This window comes from Pleuronectes platessa, chromosome 19 (assembly GCF_947347685.1).
Source record: "Pleuronectes platessa chromosome 19, fPlePla1.1, whole genome shotgun sequence".
Taxonomy (NCBI): Eukaryota; Metazoa; Chordata; class Actinopteri; order Pleuronectiformes; family Pleuronectidae; genus Pleuronectes; species Pleuronectes platessa.
In genome coordinates this window covers 6,681,660-6,697,717 of record NC_070644.1, presented here as the reverse complement: position 1 = coordinate 6,697,717, position 16,058 = coordinate 6,681,660, and the positions used below count along the sequence as shown (strand labels likewise).

Genomic DNA, 16,058 nt, shown 5'->3' with positions numbered 1-16,058 from the left:
GCACAATCACAGTCCCATATTAACCTTGCCTGCTCTAAATGCTTACCTATTATAATATTAAGTACAGCATAAACATGCAATGCATGGCATATGAGAAAGTAACTTTTTGATGTTATCATGATGTATTTTCTAAAGTAAAATATATTTGCGTAACACATTAAATCAAGTATATTCTCTCTTATAAAACAAGCGTCAACTTCAGTAAAAACAAGTATATCTGCCCTGAAATAAAATCCTTTAAGACAACATTCTTGGCTTCACCTCCTCTGCCACCCCAAGCTGAGCTCAGCGAGAGGCTCACTCGGGGGAAACAGCACAGGGAGGTGGGGAGAGTTGCAAAACCCCACCAGGGAAACTAATGAGGTATTATTATTTTGTTCTATGTCTGGATTTGCAAAGTGGACTGTACCTGTCCAGTAAGCTCACTGTAAACCCAGGAGACCCTGGCCCTCTTCTAATCCCACTGTCTGGGTTTTGCCTGCATAGCTGTGTCTGACAGACACAAATCAAAAAGCAACAACAGAAAAACACAATGAGTGGTGCCTACAAATTTATGTAAATGAAACCAGAGAGAAAATGATGAAAGGAAGCTTGGGGAAGTTATGAGGCTTGTCCTTTCAGAATATCCTCTACATTTTCTACAGTATTCCTATTATAGACACATATGCAATGAAATGAAAGCAATAAAAAGACAAAGCAGGAGATCGGGTGAAGAATGGCACCAAGAGTATACAGTATGCACTGTTCTAAACCCTAACATTTTTTTTTTTTATATATATATATATATATTCACATATAAAGACCTATTTTGATGAAGGCCTTTTTCTTTGTAACTAGGGGTTGCTGTTCTTCTCTGAAGCCTTCACCTAGGTGGAGCCTGACCAACTGATATGAGGCTTCCACAGACATTTCAGTACCAGGGTTTACTGTATGTTTGCAAATGGACTGGTGCTAATATATTATTATTATATCTTTTCTTAATTCAAGTTCTATATTTTTGGTTGTATATGTATTTCTTTTGTTATAGTTATTTGTAATAATCTTTATGGTTAAATTGTTATGTATCAAGCATCAATTACATTTCTTTGTCATAAGGGCTTCATAATAACATCTTAAGAATCATTGCCAATGATTTGTATTAATATATATATAGGCCGATGCATTGGTATCTGAAATATTCATACTCGCTAATATCAATGTTGGCATCAGCCCCCAAAAATCCTTATTGGTCCGGCTCTGAAGAGGATCGTTCTTCATCATTCATGAGCTTATAGTGTCCAGGGGTGATTTTATGGGGGAGGGACTAGAAAAAATAAAAGCTTAATTTAACCAACAAGGACACTTTTCTTAATATGTCTGTGAAATCATTCACCCAATGCCATCAAATGAAAGAGTCCTCTGTTCACACAATACACTGTAAGTTATGGGATTCCCCCCTCCCCCCCCTGCATTGTCTAACTGAAGAAACACTGTTGTGGGTTTCTTTAGTTAAGACACATGACAAGCTATTCACCATATCTAAAAGATGCAGAGAGAACTGAGAAAACAAGGGGCACTAAGTTTGTGAAGGAGACACTGTGAGGACATAAAGAGAAGGACTGAAGGGAGAAAGAGAAACAGTGATATGGATACATGGAACAGAGCAAAAGAAAAGGAAATGACCGGAGAAATGAAGAGGAAGAGGGGTGTCAGTGTGACATCCTGCAGCCGCGGGGCAGCAGGGGTCTGTCCAGTGACCCTCTGTGACAAGAGCCAAATCTGGACAGTAGACAGACACTGCTGTTATCCAAAGGCCCGACCAAGCCAAGCTAAACTAAAGCCAAAAGAACAAAACAGGCCTTGACTAATGCGCGATTCCCCTTCAGACGTGTTGGAAAGTCCCCTTTTCTCTGTGTTTGGTGCAACCAAATCTGAACCTAAAATTTAAAACTGATCACTTAAAATGTGACCGAGGGTTTTCTGTGTTTACGGAGAGCAACATTCATGTGTCAACAGCTGTGCACATGAACATATACTCGTATTTAAAAAAACGTTTTTGTAAAAGGTCACTTTGCTGTGTGCCCTCTGGTTTTGGTTTTCCACTCCAGTTCCCTCAGCTGGACTTCTGAGACACAAGGGTCCATGACAGATTTAACAGAGAGTACTGTTTTCCAGCTGAGTGTTCCTCTCTCATTTTGTGAGCACCACACTGTTATCTATGAACTGTGCAACGTGCAGGTCCATCTCTCTTCCAAATCGCTTTCTAATGGCGAGGATGAAAGTGACTTCAACATTTAAGAATAGCATGTGGTGAGACAATATTTTTACAAGCGGGCTTTTAAAAAGAGAAATAAGGCCGTAACGATAGAGAGACGATGACTTTGTTCCATAAAAAGGATTCACTCAGTCACGTTCTCTACCTCTGGCGAGCCTTTGGGTGAATCTATATTTACTCAGCAGTGACCTCAGTTGAGAGAGAATGGGTTAATTAATTTCTTCAACACCACTGTGTCTCTTTTATTTTACCCTATACTGCTGTCTAAACTAAATATGGTAATAGATATATTATAAACAAAGATGCCTTACCGATTTTCTCTCAGACTTGAGCTCCTGCAGGTAACGTGACAGCTCGGTGATGATTTGAGATGTTAAGTTCTCCGATATGACTTCGTGTTGACCTGCATAGTCATTTAACTCATTAAGTGTTGTCAGGAAGGCTCGACAGAAGGTGTACCTGGTGAGACACAGGAGAACATGTTAGAGGAAATGATAGAGGGTCGGTATTTACAGAGTTCTTTTCTGGTCTTGATGACCACTCAAAGCTTACACGGTGCATCTAATGTACACAACTTGTCTGACATAGTGCAACTTTGCTCAGAAATGGTAAAAGTCTATCATAGCTCAATCATAATCGTCAGAGGCGATTTAGGTTTTGTTTTGTGTTCGTTCAAAATTACTTTAATTTATTTCTCAGGCAATTACACACAGAAATCATTGGGAAATGTTGTATTATCAATTACAGAATTTAATAGCTGAAAGCAGTGACTATCAAAACATCGTGAATTTCTTTTTTTTAATAATCACTTATGTTTAGTTTATAAAATCATCACCTTTCAGGCACTTTTTGGGTGATTGTAGTTTATATATAACAGACAGATATGAGAGTATCTTTTTTTCTTATTATGTGTGGTATCCTGTGACTCACTTGCTCTCATCCTCTTCTCGTGAGTTCTTCTTGGGTTGATACTTCTTTGATAAATTCCTGTGAGGACAAAGAGTTCAGCATTGTCAGATATTTCTTTCTGTCTATCGCTCCTAAGAGCCCAGTCTGCAGATGGGAAATGCACCATTCCCATTATATTTCCCTGACACGGCCCTTAAGAACCTGCCAAAGGATCATCCAGAACACCATTCAATCAGGCAGAGTGCTTTCTGCTCCTGCTACTACATTGCCCTCCTCTCTTAGGGTCGTAAATCATCGCCCCCAGGAGTATTCATGCAAACCCAGTCACCAGAAACAAGTATGCTTTTCTCATGCAGCCATTGCCCTTGTTTTGACTCCGGCTGTGTGTCAGTGGCAGGAGATGAATGCGGCTTGAGGAGGAGGAGAAGAAAATAACGACATGTATGGTGTCACTTTGCTGGCTGGAGGTGAAGCGGTGATGCGTTCAATGTCCTGCTCTCCACTTGGTTGTGATGTTTGTCAGGCTACAATTGATCATGTCACATTTGTTTGATCATGACAGTGTATGTCAGCAGAACATAATAATAATAAGCACTCTGCTCAGACCGATATGGGTGCACACAGTGTACATGTGCCTTCTGGATTCTTTGTGTAATTTAAGAGCACTGTTGTCAATTTCAAATGAAAAGTAGCGCATGTACAAACAAAAAACGACAGACACACACAAGACAAACCACTCTGTCCAGAGCTTATAAGAAATACATGTTTAGACAAACTAATAAAAGTCGTTACATTTTGTAAAAAATCGTAAAGCAACTCTGGGTAGTTATTATATCTCAAAACAGCTTAAAAATATTTTTAACAGATCACAAAGTCATAACAGGAAGAATGAATATATCATACACCAACAAGCAGAGCCCAAGCTAGCAGCTAGCTATCAGTAGTACAACTAGATTGCCATTCTTAGTGTGGATATTATGGCTGAGCCACGTAAGAACCTGGAGAGGACGGTGTCAAGAAGAAAAGAGAACGTGACAGAGTAGGCAAAGAAGCTAAACAAGTATATGAGCATATTTCACTCAATGGCCAGAGTTTACAGAGAATATCTTCTGCTGTTCTACTTGCTTGACTTTGGGCTATCGACACGTTAGTTTATCATCAGACGCCAGGTAAACCTATTTAGAAAAAAGGGATCAGGTGATGGTGGGAGCTAGTTGCCCTAGTTGTGAGATTATAGCCCTTTACTCACTGATGGAATGTATATGTCTCAGCATGTACAACTTGTCAGAGAGCCATGCTTAATTGCTGCTGAAATAAATAATGCATATACTTAAAAAAACGAAGTGTAATGTGTGTCGGACCTCCTCCATCCAGCTCTCTCTGCCCACACCACCCCCCCATACCTCTCCTCCTCCTCCTCCTCCTCCTCCCTGGTGGTGTTTGCACTGTTGCTAGGTAGACTTATCTGTCAATCTCTCTCGTTGTCCTTCTGAGCCCATCTCTAATTATAGCCCTGGTTCCCACTCACTCATTCATTCACTCGCAGTCAGATGTCAACTGTCAGATCGTATAAGGCTGCTGACCGTAACTATGGATTTATAGAATTTTCTAAATTACAGTGGCAGTTTGCACTTGACTGGGATTAAGTGTATCTTGGTGCATGTGTGTCATGAGATTATGTCTGTGCCAATGTGTGTGTCTCTTTCTGGTAAATGGTTCAGTACAAATCTTACTGAAAACCTACTGGAAGAAAATGTCCATGCATATATAGATCATATAACCCCAGACTTGTTTTTCTTCATCCTCACCCTGTGTCTTTTGTTAGCAGGGCCTTATTCCAACTGTGTTATGGATTATTCCAGACTAGAATTTGGGGGAGGAGGAAGAGGAGGAGGAGGAGGCATTAGTACATTGCCCTGCAATGACTAGACCGAAGCATTGTGCATGTTTACACCGATGCAAGAGAAGAGGATTATCTATGGATTAGGGCAGTGTGGAGTTGCTGTGGTGATAAAAAGGATAGATGCCAATAAATTGGCAAAGTATGTGGACTATTTCTTCATGTTAAAAACCTTCTTTGCAATTGTGTGAATAATAAAAAGCAACAAATCTGCCCGAGGAAGAAGCTAGAGCCTCAATATGTTCTTTTTCTGTTCTTGAAATATGACCGAAAGCGCTAATCATTAATCAAAAAAGCAGCTTATTACTATTCTGTAAATCAACTAACGTGACCACACTGATAGTTGAGTCATGACTGATGAGAACAAATCAGGAAGCAAATGCAGGGAACTGCGTTATAGTTTCCATACATCTCCTTTTTGCCTATCCAGACTAGAATACAGCCGCAGAGTTTTCAGATTAAAGACTTTAAGGCGCTTGAAAAACTCTGGAGTAGAGTGGATGGTAGAGTAAATGTACCAGTAGACAATATGCACCACTGAGTAAACAATATCGATAACAAATAAATATTTTACGATAGGAAATTGACCATAAAAAGTTCTATTTTCACTTAAATAGAGGAAATAGACATCAACTACACAGATGAGAGAACAGACGACTAAATCAAAAACACCAATTCCATTAGTTTATGAATTGATTAAAGGGGATAACTAGTTGGCCTAGTTGCACAACAACAAAGACGTATAGTGTGCTAGAAACACAGGAAAACCTTCTGACTCACGATATCCTGCCTGCACGTCCTAATTTCCTTATTTTAGCCTCTTCTGACAAGTGTACAAATGTCGACATTCTGGAAGGGCTTTGTGTGTGCGTCTGCTAGATAACAGACCCAGTTTGGAGCCGGCCCTGTGTGTAATCACAGTAACTGAAAACATCCGCACCATCTGTGGGGCCTGAAGTTCAATAAAAGCCAACCTCCATGGCAACATGAGTCCATCCCTGTCCTTTTGTCAGACATACTGTAGACAGATGTTGACCGATTACATCATGGGATGTCTACATGTGTTCAAGTGCAAGTGTAAATCTGCAAGGATGTTTTTTATTTGTCCAAACAACATATTAGTCGGCTTTAAAGGAGAGTATTTAGGATTTCATTATCAAAAATGTCCAGATGTGAACAAATCCAAGCAATTAGAAAAACTAAAAAGAAACCCAATTAAAGGATAAATGAAATGGACAATATGTAGCTTATTAATCATGAAGCAGCTTGGGATCTCTGGAGCTTTTTTAATACATTTTTCTTTGGTCCTCTGTGCATTTGCACTTTAACAAAGAGCTTCAGCACAATAACGGCAATGAATAATCGTGATCCAGTTTAAGGAAAACAGCTGACTGGCTAAAAGTTTATTTGTCAAATGTCGTTTTCCCCAGAAGTTGACCGAGATGCGCAGAGCCATGGGGAAAGTGGATATAATGCAATTGTAAGGCAACTTAAGTGAAACATTCCATTACATTGAATAAAATTGGCAATTTCTCTAGGTTTGAACATTGTTGGAAATTTTTGGGGATGATGCAAGTTTCTGTCCATGTTTGCAGACATTTTAATGAAGAATTGTTACGTATATTATCTTCAAGGAATATCCACAAATATAAAACAGCATCTGTACGTACGTACCCAAGAGAAATATACTTAATGGGTGCAGGGTTATGAGGGTAATGCTTGGATGTAAACATAGTCAGCTAGTCCTCTTAACTCAAGCTGACTTAATTCTCAAAAAGCGGGCTTTCGGGGTCTGTAGAGAAGCAGTTACAGTGGGTTGCAATGGGAATGCTTGATTGGTATTGGCTAGTCACTATGAAATGGGGGGGTTGGGGTCAATACTTAGAGCATTAGCCATATTGTAGTGGCCTCTTTAAAGATAAGGATTGTGGATTTGTTGGTATCCCCCGCTGAGTCGGGATGCAGAGGGCCTGAAGGGATGGATCCTCGCTGACATCATTTCCCATAAAAAACAGAGTGTGTGTGTGTGTGTGTGTGTGTGTGTGTGTGTGTGTGTGTGTGTGTGTGTGTGGAGTGAGCTGAAGGGGGCGGGGCCGACACTCGTGGTTGGATAGGGGGAAAAATAAATCTGGGTCAGACCTGGGGTTGAAAATGCTGATACCTTCTAGTCTCCATGGTAACAGAAGCTCCACCCCCCCCTGACTTCCTCTTGTCTGAGGCGGAATCCAGCGACAACAACAGACAGCACGCACACACAAGAGAGGTAGACAGAGAGATTCTTATAAAACCAAACAAGAGAAGGAGAGAAGAGAGAGCAGACGTCCTCCTCTGCTTGTTAGTCATCCTCTACACTTGGGATAATCAATTCTGTTTCACTGCAGAGCAGCAACAGTGATTTGTATTTGAATAATAATATAAGTCTTAAGACACAACGCTCCATATGGGAATTCCCGTTTCCGTTTCCTCCTCCAGAGGGAGGTCAGAGGTCACGGTCAGCTAAATAATGAGCTGCCGAGGATCCTGTCTCTTGTTTCAAGGACACTTCAGTAGATCAGATCCTGCCGTAGAGAGGGGGGGTTCTTAACCAAGTCATCTGGATGTGAACAGTCGATATAACTACACTGCAGCCCAAAATATCAGGCATCAGCTTGAGCACTTACCTAATTTGTTTTGCATAGCTGGTTTCGATCTCTGATCTCTCCTTGACAAATTTGGTGTACTTCTCCACAAATTCGATCCCCCACTGTGTGTGCTTCTCCAAGTTGTCAAATTGATCCTGTAGAAAAGAAGAAGACAATGTAATGATTAAATCATTCAAGTACAAAGGAGGTGGCATTAATCATCATTTACATTTCAAAAAGAGCATATCAAAAGATTGAATCAATTGATGAGGACGTTTCATTGCACTGTATGACCTATTGCATGTAGTTCATTCCAATACACATCAAATTCGATTAGGCGTGATACCTGAGTATTTGAAATTCTTAATAATTGCGTCCTTTTAAAAGTCTGAGAGTTAAACTACAGCTGAGTGCCTCATTTGTTGTGGAAATATTGTTCATCGGACTCCTCTCAACCAAACTAGTCAGGCATGTACACATATGTCAGTCAGTGTGTTTATTCTCAGTCACAGAACAGACGAAAGCATCTGGCCCACTCTCTTGGCTGCAGTTCAGACATTTAACAGCATCAACTGCTGCGAGTCTGTCCCATGATTGACCCCGTCCACTGCAGATGTGATGACTATGAAAAAAAGATTGTGACAACTGGGTTTCCTAATCTGTTGTGAGGTCTGCCAAAGAAGACCTGAAATTGAATCACCCATTTTTGCATTTTTCATTTATATATTTTAATTGGTCCAAGAGAACACCACCATCCACAAAAGATGTGTCTTCAGACATTGCATATGCTCTACAGAGAAAGTCATAGAAGAAGGCATTCTCTGGTATTACATTAGAAGATGCACAAACAAAATGGGTATTTTGGAATATCCCCCTGCTCCATCTATCAGCACAAGTAGAATCTAATTCTGTGGGAAACACTGAAGGGCCTAAACACAGACACTAAGAGTCTCCACTTCTGATAACCAAATACAGCTGTTCAGGCTGAACTCATTATTCACGATCTGCTCATGACATGTGAGGAAAAAATGCACAACTAGTTGGCTGAGGTCATGTTTTGAATTTCATCAGTTCAGGAAAGACAGAGTTTCACCTGGAATATCTATTACTACACACACACACACACACACACACACACACACACACACACACACACACACACAGAGCTGAGATTTACTGACAATTGTATGGTTACTTTTAACAATCTTCTTACGACAGTGTTGTTATAATTTATAGAGATGAACCAAAAAACAGCACGACCTTGGTGTGGCTCCAACAGTCCCCCATCCTTTCTTCTACCATGTCTGTATTCTTCCTGAGCTAATCGTTCTTCGAGCACGACACTCGAAGCTCGTCTTGACTGCTTCTCTGAGCAAACTATGAGATGTTCTCTGTCACATCAGCATTTGCTTTCGTACACATGACACAGGAAGTGGTTGTGGCAAAGAAAAGTGTGCGATAGCCTTCACAGTACTGCAGCACTTCATGTGTAACTATGTCTTTTTCAGGGGTTGGGTTAAAATAAGAGAAGACGAAAACGCCATCAAATAAACTGTTGCATTGTCTACACATGAAGCGTAAGATCTCTTGAACATCTTTTGAAACTGTATTCACAACCTCCAAATGAAGCACTCAAGGAAACAATAGGGAGGGCTTTGAGTGGGGAGGGGGTCCCAGTCTGCATTGTAAGTCAGTTTCAATGAGCAATCACTCATCAACAAGCCACTCAACAGTAGAATGACGAGAGAAAAGCTAACAATTAAGACATTTTACTGAAATACAGAGGCACCTCCTTGGCCTCTTTGTTGTTGTTTTTCAGTTTCTCTGCCATCGAACATCAATTTTTTCTTTTTTCTCGCTTCTTCAACAAGCACCTCTTCCCCTTTAATTCTCAGGAGCATGCTCAGACCCCATGTGCCAATTAAAGTCATCACACAGCATTTACTTCATAATCACCGGAGTAAAATGCACAATAACGTCACTGTAGCCACATCATGCACATGAAATCCTCCCCTGACACACACATACACGCTCCTTCGCACGCATAACTCAGATTACCCTTTTTTGCAGGGGCACCATCTTATCCAGTGTGTGGGATGTGGACCCTGTTGAAATCTAGTAAAAGTCCATCCAACTCGTCTTCTTCCACAACAAAGGGCTGAAGTTAGGGTAAAAAAGGCATCCACATTTCCCAGGTATCCAAATTGGAGCAAGTGCAGTTTAGTGAGAGTGGGTTGGGAGCAATGTCCGCTGACCCCTTCTCCCACTAGCTAACAAAGAAACTGTACAGAGTATTTTCCCAAATGTCTGGAAGAAGGAAGAGGAGAGCAAGGGAGGAACCGAAGCAGCACAGCTTCACTCTCACACACACACCACTCTGAATCTGAGGCCGCGGCTGCCCACAGCATTCAGGCTTAATGCTCCATCAGGCGTAAGGTGGAAGAAGTGGGATGGGAGAGGAGGACAGTAAGGGAGAGAGAGAGAGAGAGCAGAAAAACAGAGAGGGGGGGCTTGAAAGGACAGAAGAGGCGGGATTACATGGGAGGGGATTAGATTTGGAGGGGGGGAGGTAGCCTACTACGCTGCAGGGGCCTCATGAACTCTGCTGCTGCCTCTGTTGTATTTCAAATGTGATAAACATAAAGTATATATATATATATATATATATGAAATAAAACAACACCATTAAGGTTATGATCTGCAACTTGATGAGTCCCAGAGCTCAAGAATCTTTGCTAATGTCAGATGGGACAAAGGAGGCAGGTTCTGGAGTAAAATGGAAAATCACAGAGATGTTCCCCAGCAACAAGAGAGAGAGCTGATTAATAAATGATGAATCAGAGGGAGGGATTATCAGAGAAGACGAAACTGTGTCAGACACAGGAAAGACGTCTCGTCTGAGCCACTCCAGCTTCAAAAGGAAATTTCCCCAGACAGTTTGTACATTTTGTGAGCAGATCAATTTCTAACAAATCTATAAGTAAATGGTTGGAATTCAAGACAGAGAGGACAAAAGGTACAAACTTGAGAAACGACGAAGTTGGCCACCTGACAGATAAGTAGGCAGCAATATTGATATTTGTTTTCACCCAAAAAATATATATATACAGAATACCATGAAACTTGGTGTAAAATGGGACGTGGGCCAATCAAGGACATTTTTTGGCTGCAGAACAGAATCAGGAGAGCATCAAGGATTTTTTTTTTACATTGCGAGACATGGAGTTTTACTAAAAATTATAAATTGCAGTCCTGTAAAACCAAAAAGGCTCGTCGGAAAGTGGTGATGAGGGATTCAAATATATAGAAATATAAAAATAAAACATGAATTCTATTTAAATGTTATGATGCAGCTTTTCCACATGTCTAAATATGCCATGATCTTGGTAACTATAAACACAGAGAGCTCTACGGACAAAAAATATTTTCCATTGATTTAATTTGTCTTGGCAGGATGCCAAGGACAGGTGTGACTATTTTCTTTTATAAAAATATCAATTAAAAAAAGTGTGAAAAATGTATCCCTTTTCAAATTTCTCATGTTAACATGTGTGCACTGCATGCAAATTATATGGTGCCTGGCTAAAGAGTAGTTACACAAAAAGTCAAACCTGCACATGAATGTTTTGTGAGCCCCCTCCTTATGGGCCTGTTACCAAAGACTAATAATTGCTGCTCCTGCTCGTACTTCCACTCTGTCATCTGGGGCCTCCTGACACATGACCTTGTTTCTGCGGGAGGGAATAAGCGGGGGATCCCATCAGGGGACGGACCAGCCCCACTCTGCTTGTTATTTCAGGACACAATCCCACTCACTTTGATGCGCGTACTATTGTGGTAGTACATGAAGGAAAATAAATACAACTACTTAGCAAAATATTTGTTACGATCCAGGAAATGGGAAGCAGGCTCAAACTGAGAACAAAGGAGACACCTTACCTAACAGTTAGTGAACATGAATATAGGTTGCTCATGTGCTGTTTTAAAGAAACACAAATACACGCTTGTTTAGGGATCAGCCTCCTGACCTCCAACCCTTCCCAACTGCTGATGGGGATTATGGTACAAGTTTAATGTATTGGACTGCTGGTTAATCTGAAGTAATGCACATTATTTGGCTAACATTTCAGATCACAGACATACTATAGGGCCGATTGACCTCTATCCCTACAATGGGGGGGGGGGGTTCTGTTTAACACTGATGGAATAAAGCAACAGGGAGGAGACTGGAGCAGACAGACATGGTCTCATAGGATTTCCATGTCTTGGTCATCTTTGCCCCACAACAGCTACAGTTAATAATCAATGAATGGCCCTTATATTTATTTTGATTTATTTAAAAGGGTCTGTGTGCATTCATTTACATGCGCACTGAAGTCCAACATGTGAATCTGCCATATCTAGCAATGCAGGCTAGTTTTAATCTGCAGTCTCTGGTAAAAAAAAACATAAATAAAATATTGATGCATGCATAAAAAGAAGAACACAAAGAGAAGAACATAAAATATATCAAAGAACAAATAATTTAGTGTGTAATACAATGAATGGTGGTTTTCCTACACCTAAATAACAGACCTGCTGCTGCTATTCAATACATCGGATTCCTGATGGTGACCAAATACTGAGAAAAATAAATACTGTCCACAAGTAAGCTGATAAGAACAACAACTATATATATAATCAATACCATTAAATCCATTTCCATTATATCAAATGTCTGTCTGCATTGTCCAGCATTCAGTGTGTCTACATTCACTAGTTACCTCTTTACAAAGTATATGTAACAGTAGAGACAGAGTATGCCATTCCCAACTTGATTCAGATTTCTAACTAAAGCATGAGGGAATCTAATGATCCATCTTCAGGAACATACCTTTCATATTTAGATCAGAGCTGGGAGGCTGAGTATGAGTCTGATTTAAGAGTTAGTACAATAGTCTAATAGATTGTCCCTGGCTGTTACAAATGTAAATTCAGTTCTTGTTTTAAATAGTAAGTCTTCAGACTATTATCAAGATATTCTTTATTATATAAAACTAAATTAAATAGTTAAATTTCCATTAATTTATAGCTATTCTCACAGGATGGGGACATTAAAATACAGTGCTGTACCATTCTGTGTAATTTTGAATCTCAGAAAAATACATTGATACTTGACCACAAATCCAGTTCATATCTGAGTTCCACAGTAAAGCTTTTGGCTGTCTTTTCTCTTTTCTACCACAGAGGGCGGCAGAGGGTATTAACAGTCCTTCACCATTAGCAGGAATTGGGTTTAGGACATAAATCGCAAGACAAAATCATATTTTCAAGACATACAGGAAAAGATAATGAGCTTCAAAAACAGGCAGGTTTGCTTGATTAAGAAAAGTCAGAAAATGAAATTAAACATAAAACCTCTAAACAAATGCTCCAGGGGACATTTCCTGTTTTATTGCAGCTTTACCACCTCGGCAGGGGTTGGTTTGCTGCTCTGGCGATCATAGCAAAAATCAATAAACCATTAGAAACTCCAGAAGAGAGAACAAAATTAGCTGTATCATTGGTCAGCTGCAGGGAATGAACAGGTAATAGGAAAAGGAAATCACTGATTCAAGTCGAAATAAATACATAAATGCAGACAGTCATGATGTCCACCCATATGTATGCACCATTAACACAAAAAACTTAGAACATGTTTTTCTATTGTTTGGTACGTTGCCAACCATTATGTTATTTTAGTCCAATCAACTTGTAATTGGTACTGTATTAGTGGAAAGACGATTTTTCAGATAGGTGCATAGTTTGCCTGACTGAACAAGAGTATAGGCATGACATAGTTACTACTTGAACGGCAACATATAATTGACAGGCCATTTACATGCTCATGAAAATGTTACTGAGATCAATATAACTGTTGACCTACCAGCATTAAAACCAGATACAAATTAAATTATCTGATGTGGAAAATGTTATTAAAAGAAAAATTTTGGTTTTGGCAACTATGATTCACACTCTTTAAACTTAGCTGCAAGCTTTCAGATTGTATCAGTGATGGCTATGAGATCTAACTCTTGACAGGAAACCCGTTGAGATGAAGAAAAGTTGACGTCACGCCAGAGTAGGGGTTAATCCACAGAGGCTGAGGGGACAGATGTTCTGCTAGGGGGAGGACAATGGAGCGAAAGGGCCTATAGATGCTTTTGTCTTTTTCTTCCTTAAGGTGTTGAGCAAGGAGCAAGGACAGTTGGAAAGTTTTGGAGGGGGTGTGCTTGTGCTGAAAAACATCTGAACCCTGGCAAACAGCTCAGAAAATGAACTCAAATCCCTCCTACTGAGCTTGACTTCTTTTCAGTGGATTGAGCCCCCACATAGAACATGTACTTAACCGTTTGTGACAGAGGAAGAGTGTAAGCACTGATTGCCTCATATCCAACCCACATAAATCAGATCTTTTTTCTTTAGTCTGAGAGAAATGGTTTTAGTATAGTTTGTACTATACTAGAACTGTACAAGCATCTTGGATGAGAAGGGCAACGTCTGAAAGAAACACAAGCAAGTCCTGTTGCCTGTATGCTTGTAATACTCCTGAAGAAACCATGACCTGGATAACTGAAAATCTTCAAAGATATTTTTATTCTGATGTGTGTAGGAATCTGGTTTGCTGACAATCCCAAAACTGCAGTTGCACACTCATCCAAAACTGTTCATCAGACTGTGAAGGTGCAGCCAATTCAGACACTAATAAATAGCCCAATTTTTCCAGGAGAAATTAGTTCTCTCTTGATGGATAAAGCCAAAGATGTGGAAAAGGCCTAACGCTCTGTGTTCAGTAAAGCAGAACCACTGATTTCTACTGTCGTCCTTGAGTTGGTCAATGTGTTGCTTCACTGTATCTTGCAACAGTGGGTGTTAAGCAGCCAGAACAAATATTTGGGGGAGATGCCAAGCCCTCTCTCGGACACACAACAGGCTTTGTTAGAGAAAGATGGGGCGGAACAACGACGCCATAGCCCAGTGTAACCCATGTGTCAGAGACGAGTCACGGCAAAAGAGACAGTGGGCACAAACGCATGTGCACACACATAAACAAAGACTGACGATGATCATGTGCTTGAATAGCTGCCAACAGCTTGTTCAATCCAGGTTATTAAAGGTTGGGTTGACTATGACTTATTTGTACCCTCCCCCTATATATCTTTATGCAAGGGTGATTAGGATCAGTCACCAATTGACTGATGTTAGGTGCTCTGAAAGAACTAAACATGCACAAGTCCACTTGCAGGCAAATGCTACATGCACATGTACAGACTCACAAACTTTCTCCAAAATATGAACAGCTGTTTGAGGCGGTGGGTGACCTTAGGTGTAAGAGCTCTTGTTTGCATGCCATGTAGATATTTATAGAAACAACCTCTCTGCCTGTCTGAAATCTAAGAATGCACGTTGGTATATGCGCACACGCATATCGTGCTCATGTGTCCTTAAAATGTTTTCTTGCCTGGGCCTGCCAGTACAAGGTCCCAGTTGGTATTCAACTCCCTGTACCTCTGTTCGTGTCAGGCAAGAGTTGTGAGCAGTGACCACGTGTCGACCACGAGTCGTCACTTCACTTTATCAAACTTTCTGATGGCGGTTAAGCGACAGGAAACTGCCTCCTCTCTGTTGTGAGTCACTGTGACTGGAAGTATGCTCAACTCTTTCATTCACATCATAACGAGACTTTTACTGCAGCATTTCTTTAGGCTCTGCCCCTTGTTAAATGAATGGGCAAAGGTGTAACAAGTTCTTGATTTAAAAATCGGAAACGCACTGCTTGTCATGATGTTCCATTGTACCTCTAGATGCTACAGACATTGAGTCACTGGCAAACAGCCTTTGTTGCTCTTGCTTGACTCATGATACTTTCTGTTTAAATGGAAAGAAAAACGTCTCTGCTCACTTACCTCACTTGTCATTTTCATCTGCAGTAGCACCTGCAGATACTCCTCGTAAGGGCTAAGCGGGTTCTCTTCCTTTTGCTCTTCTTTTTCTGATTTCACAAAACGAACGCTCTCCAGGAATACAAAAAACTCACTTTTTCTGCGCAACATGGTCATGTTTTTCAAAGTAGCAAAAACGGAGTCCAGAATGTAGTTAATCCATCTCAGTGGGACATCCCACAGGGGAATAAGTCTTGGTCAAAAGTAATGCAAAAACGGGATCTCAACACATCATATAGCCTCATAATGCCTAATCCAAGATCATTTTCATCATTCGTAGCACACAGACTCCAGGCAGAACCCAAGGTGTAATGAGAGGGAACAACAGAAATATTTGAACCAGCACAGAATACTGATTAGATGACGCTGTTATTAATCTGATTACTACACCTCCCTTGTAACTGCCTTCACCG

General features: G+C 40.5%; 1 protein-coding gene across 8 annotated transcripts in view; it reads right to left on the bottom strand.

Moving 5' to 3' along the window:
* LOC128424462 (formin-binding protein 1) overlaps positions 1-16,058 on the bottom strand; it is a 59,952-nt gene that overhangs the window by 34,471 nt on the left and 9,423 nt on the right. For 5 of the 8 annotated variants that reach the window (XM_053410652.1, XM_053410650.1, XM_053410653.1 and 2 more), the window contains exons 1-4: positions 8,945-9,101; positions 7,724-7,839; positions 3,185-3,241; positions 2,566-2,713 (exon numbers count right to left, since the gene is read on the bottom strand). In XM_053410652.1, the coding sequence (XP_053266627.1) occupies positions 2,566-2,713; positions 3,185-3,241; positions 7,724-7,839; positions 8,945-8,986 (363 nt within the window). In that variant the 5' untranslated portion in view covers positions 8,987-9,101. Of the gene's footprint in view, positions 1-2,565; positions 2,714-3,184; positions 3,242-7,723; positions 7,840-8,944; positions 9,102-9,742; positions 10,108-16,058 lie in introns of those variants that run through there. The other 3 variants (XM_053410654.1, XM_053410651.1, XM_053410655.1) reach the window with 2 other exon arrangements.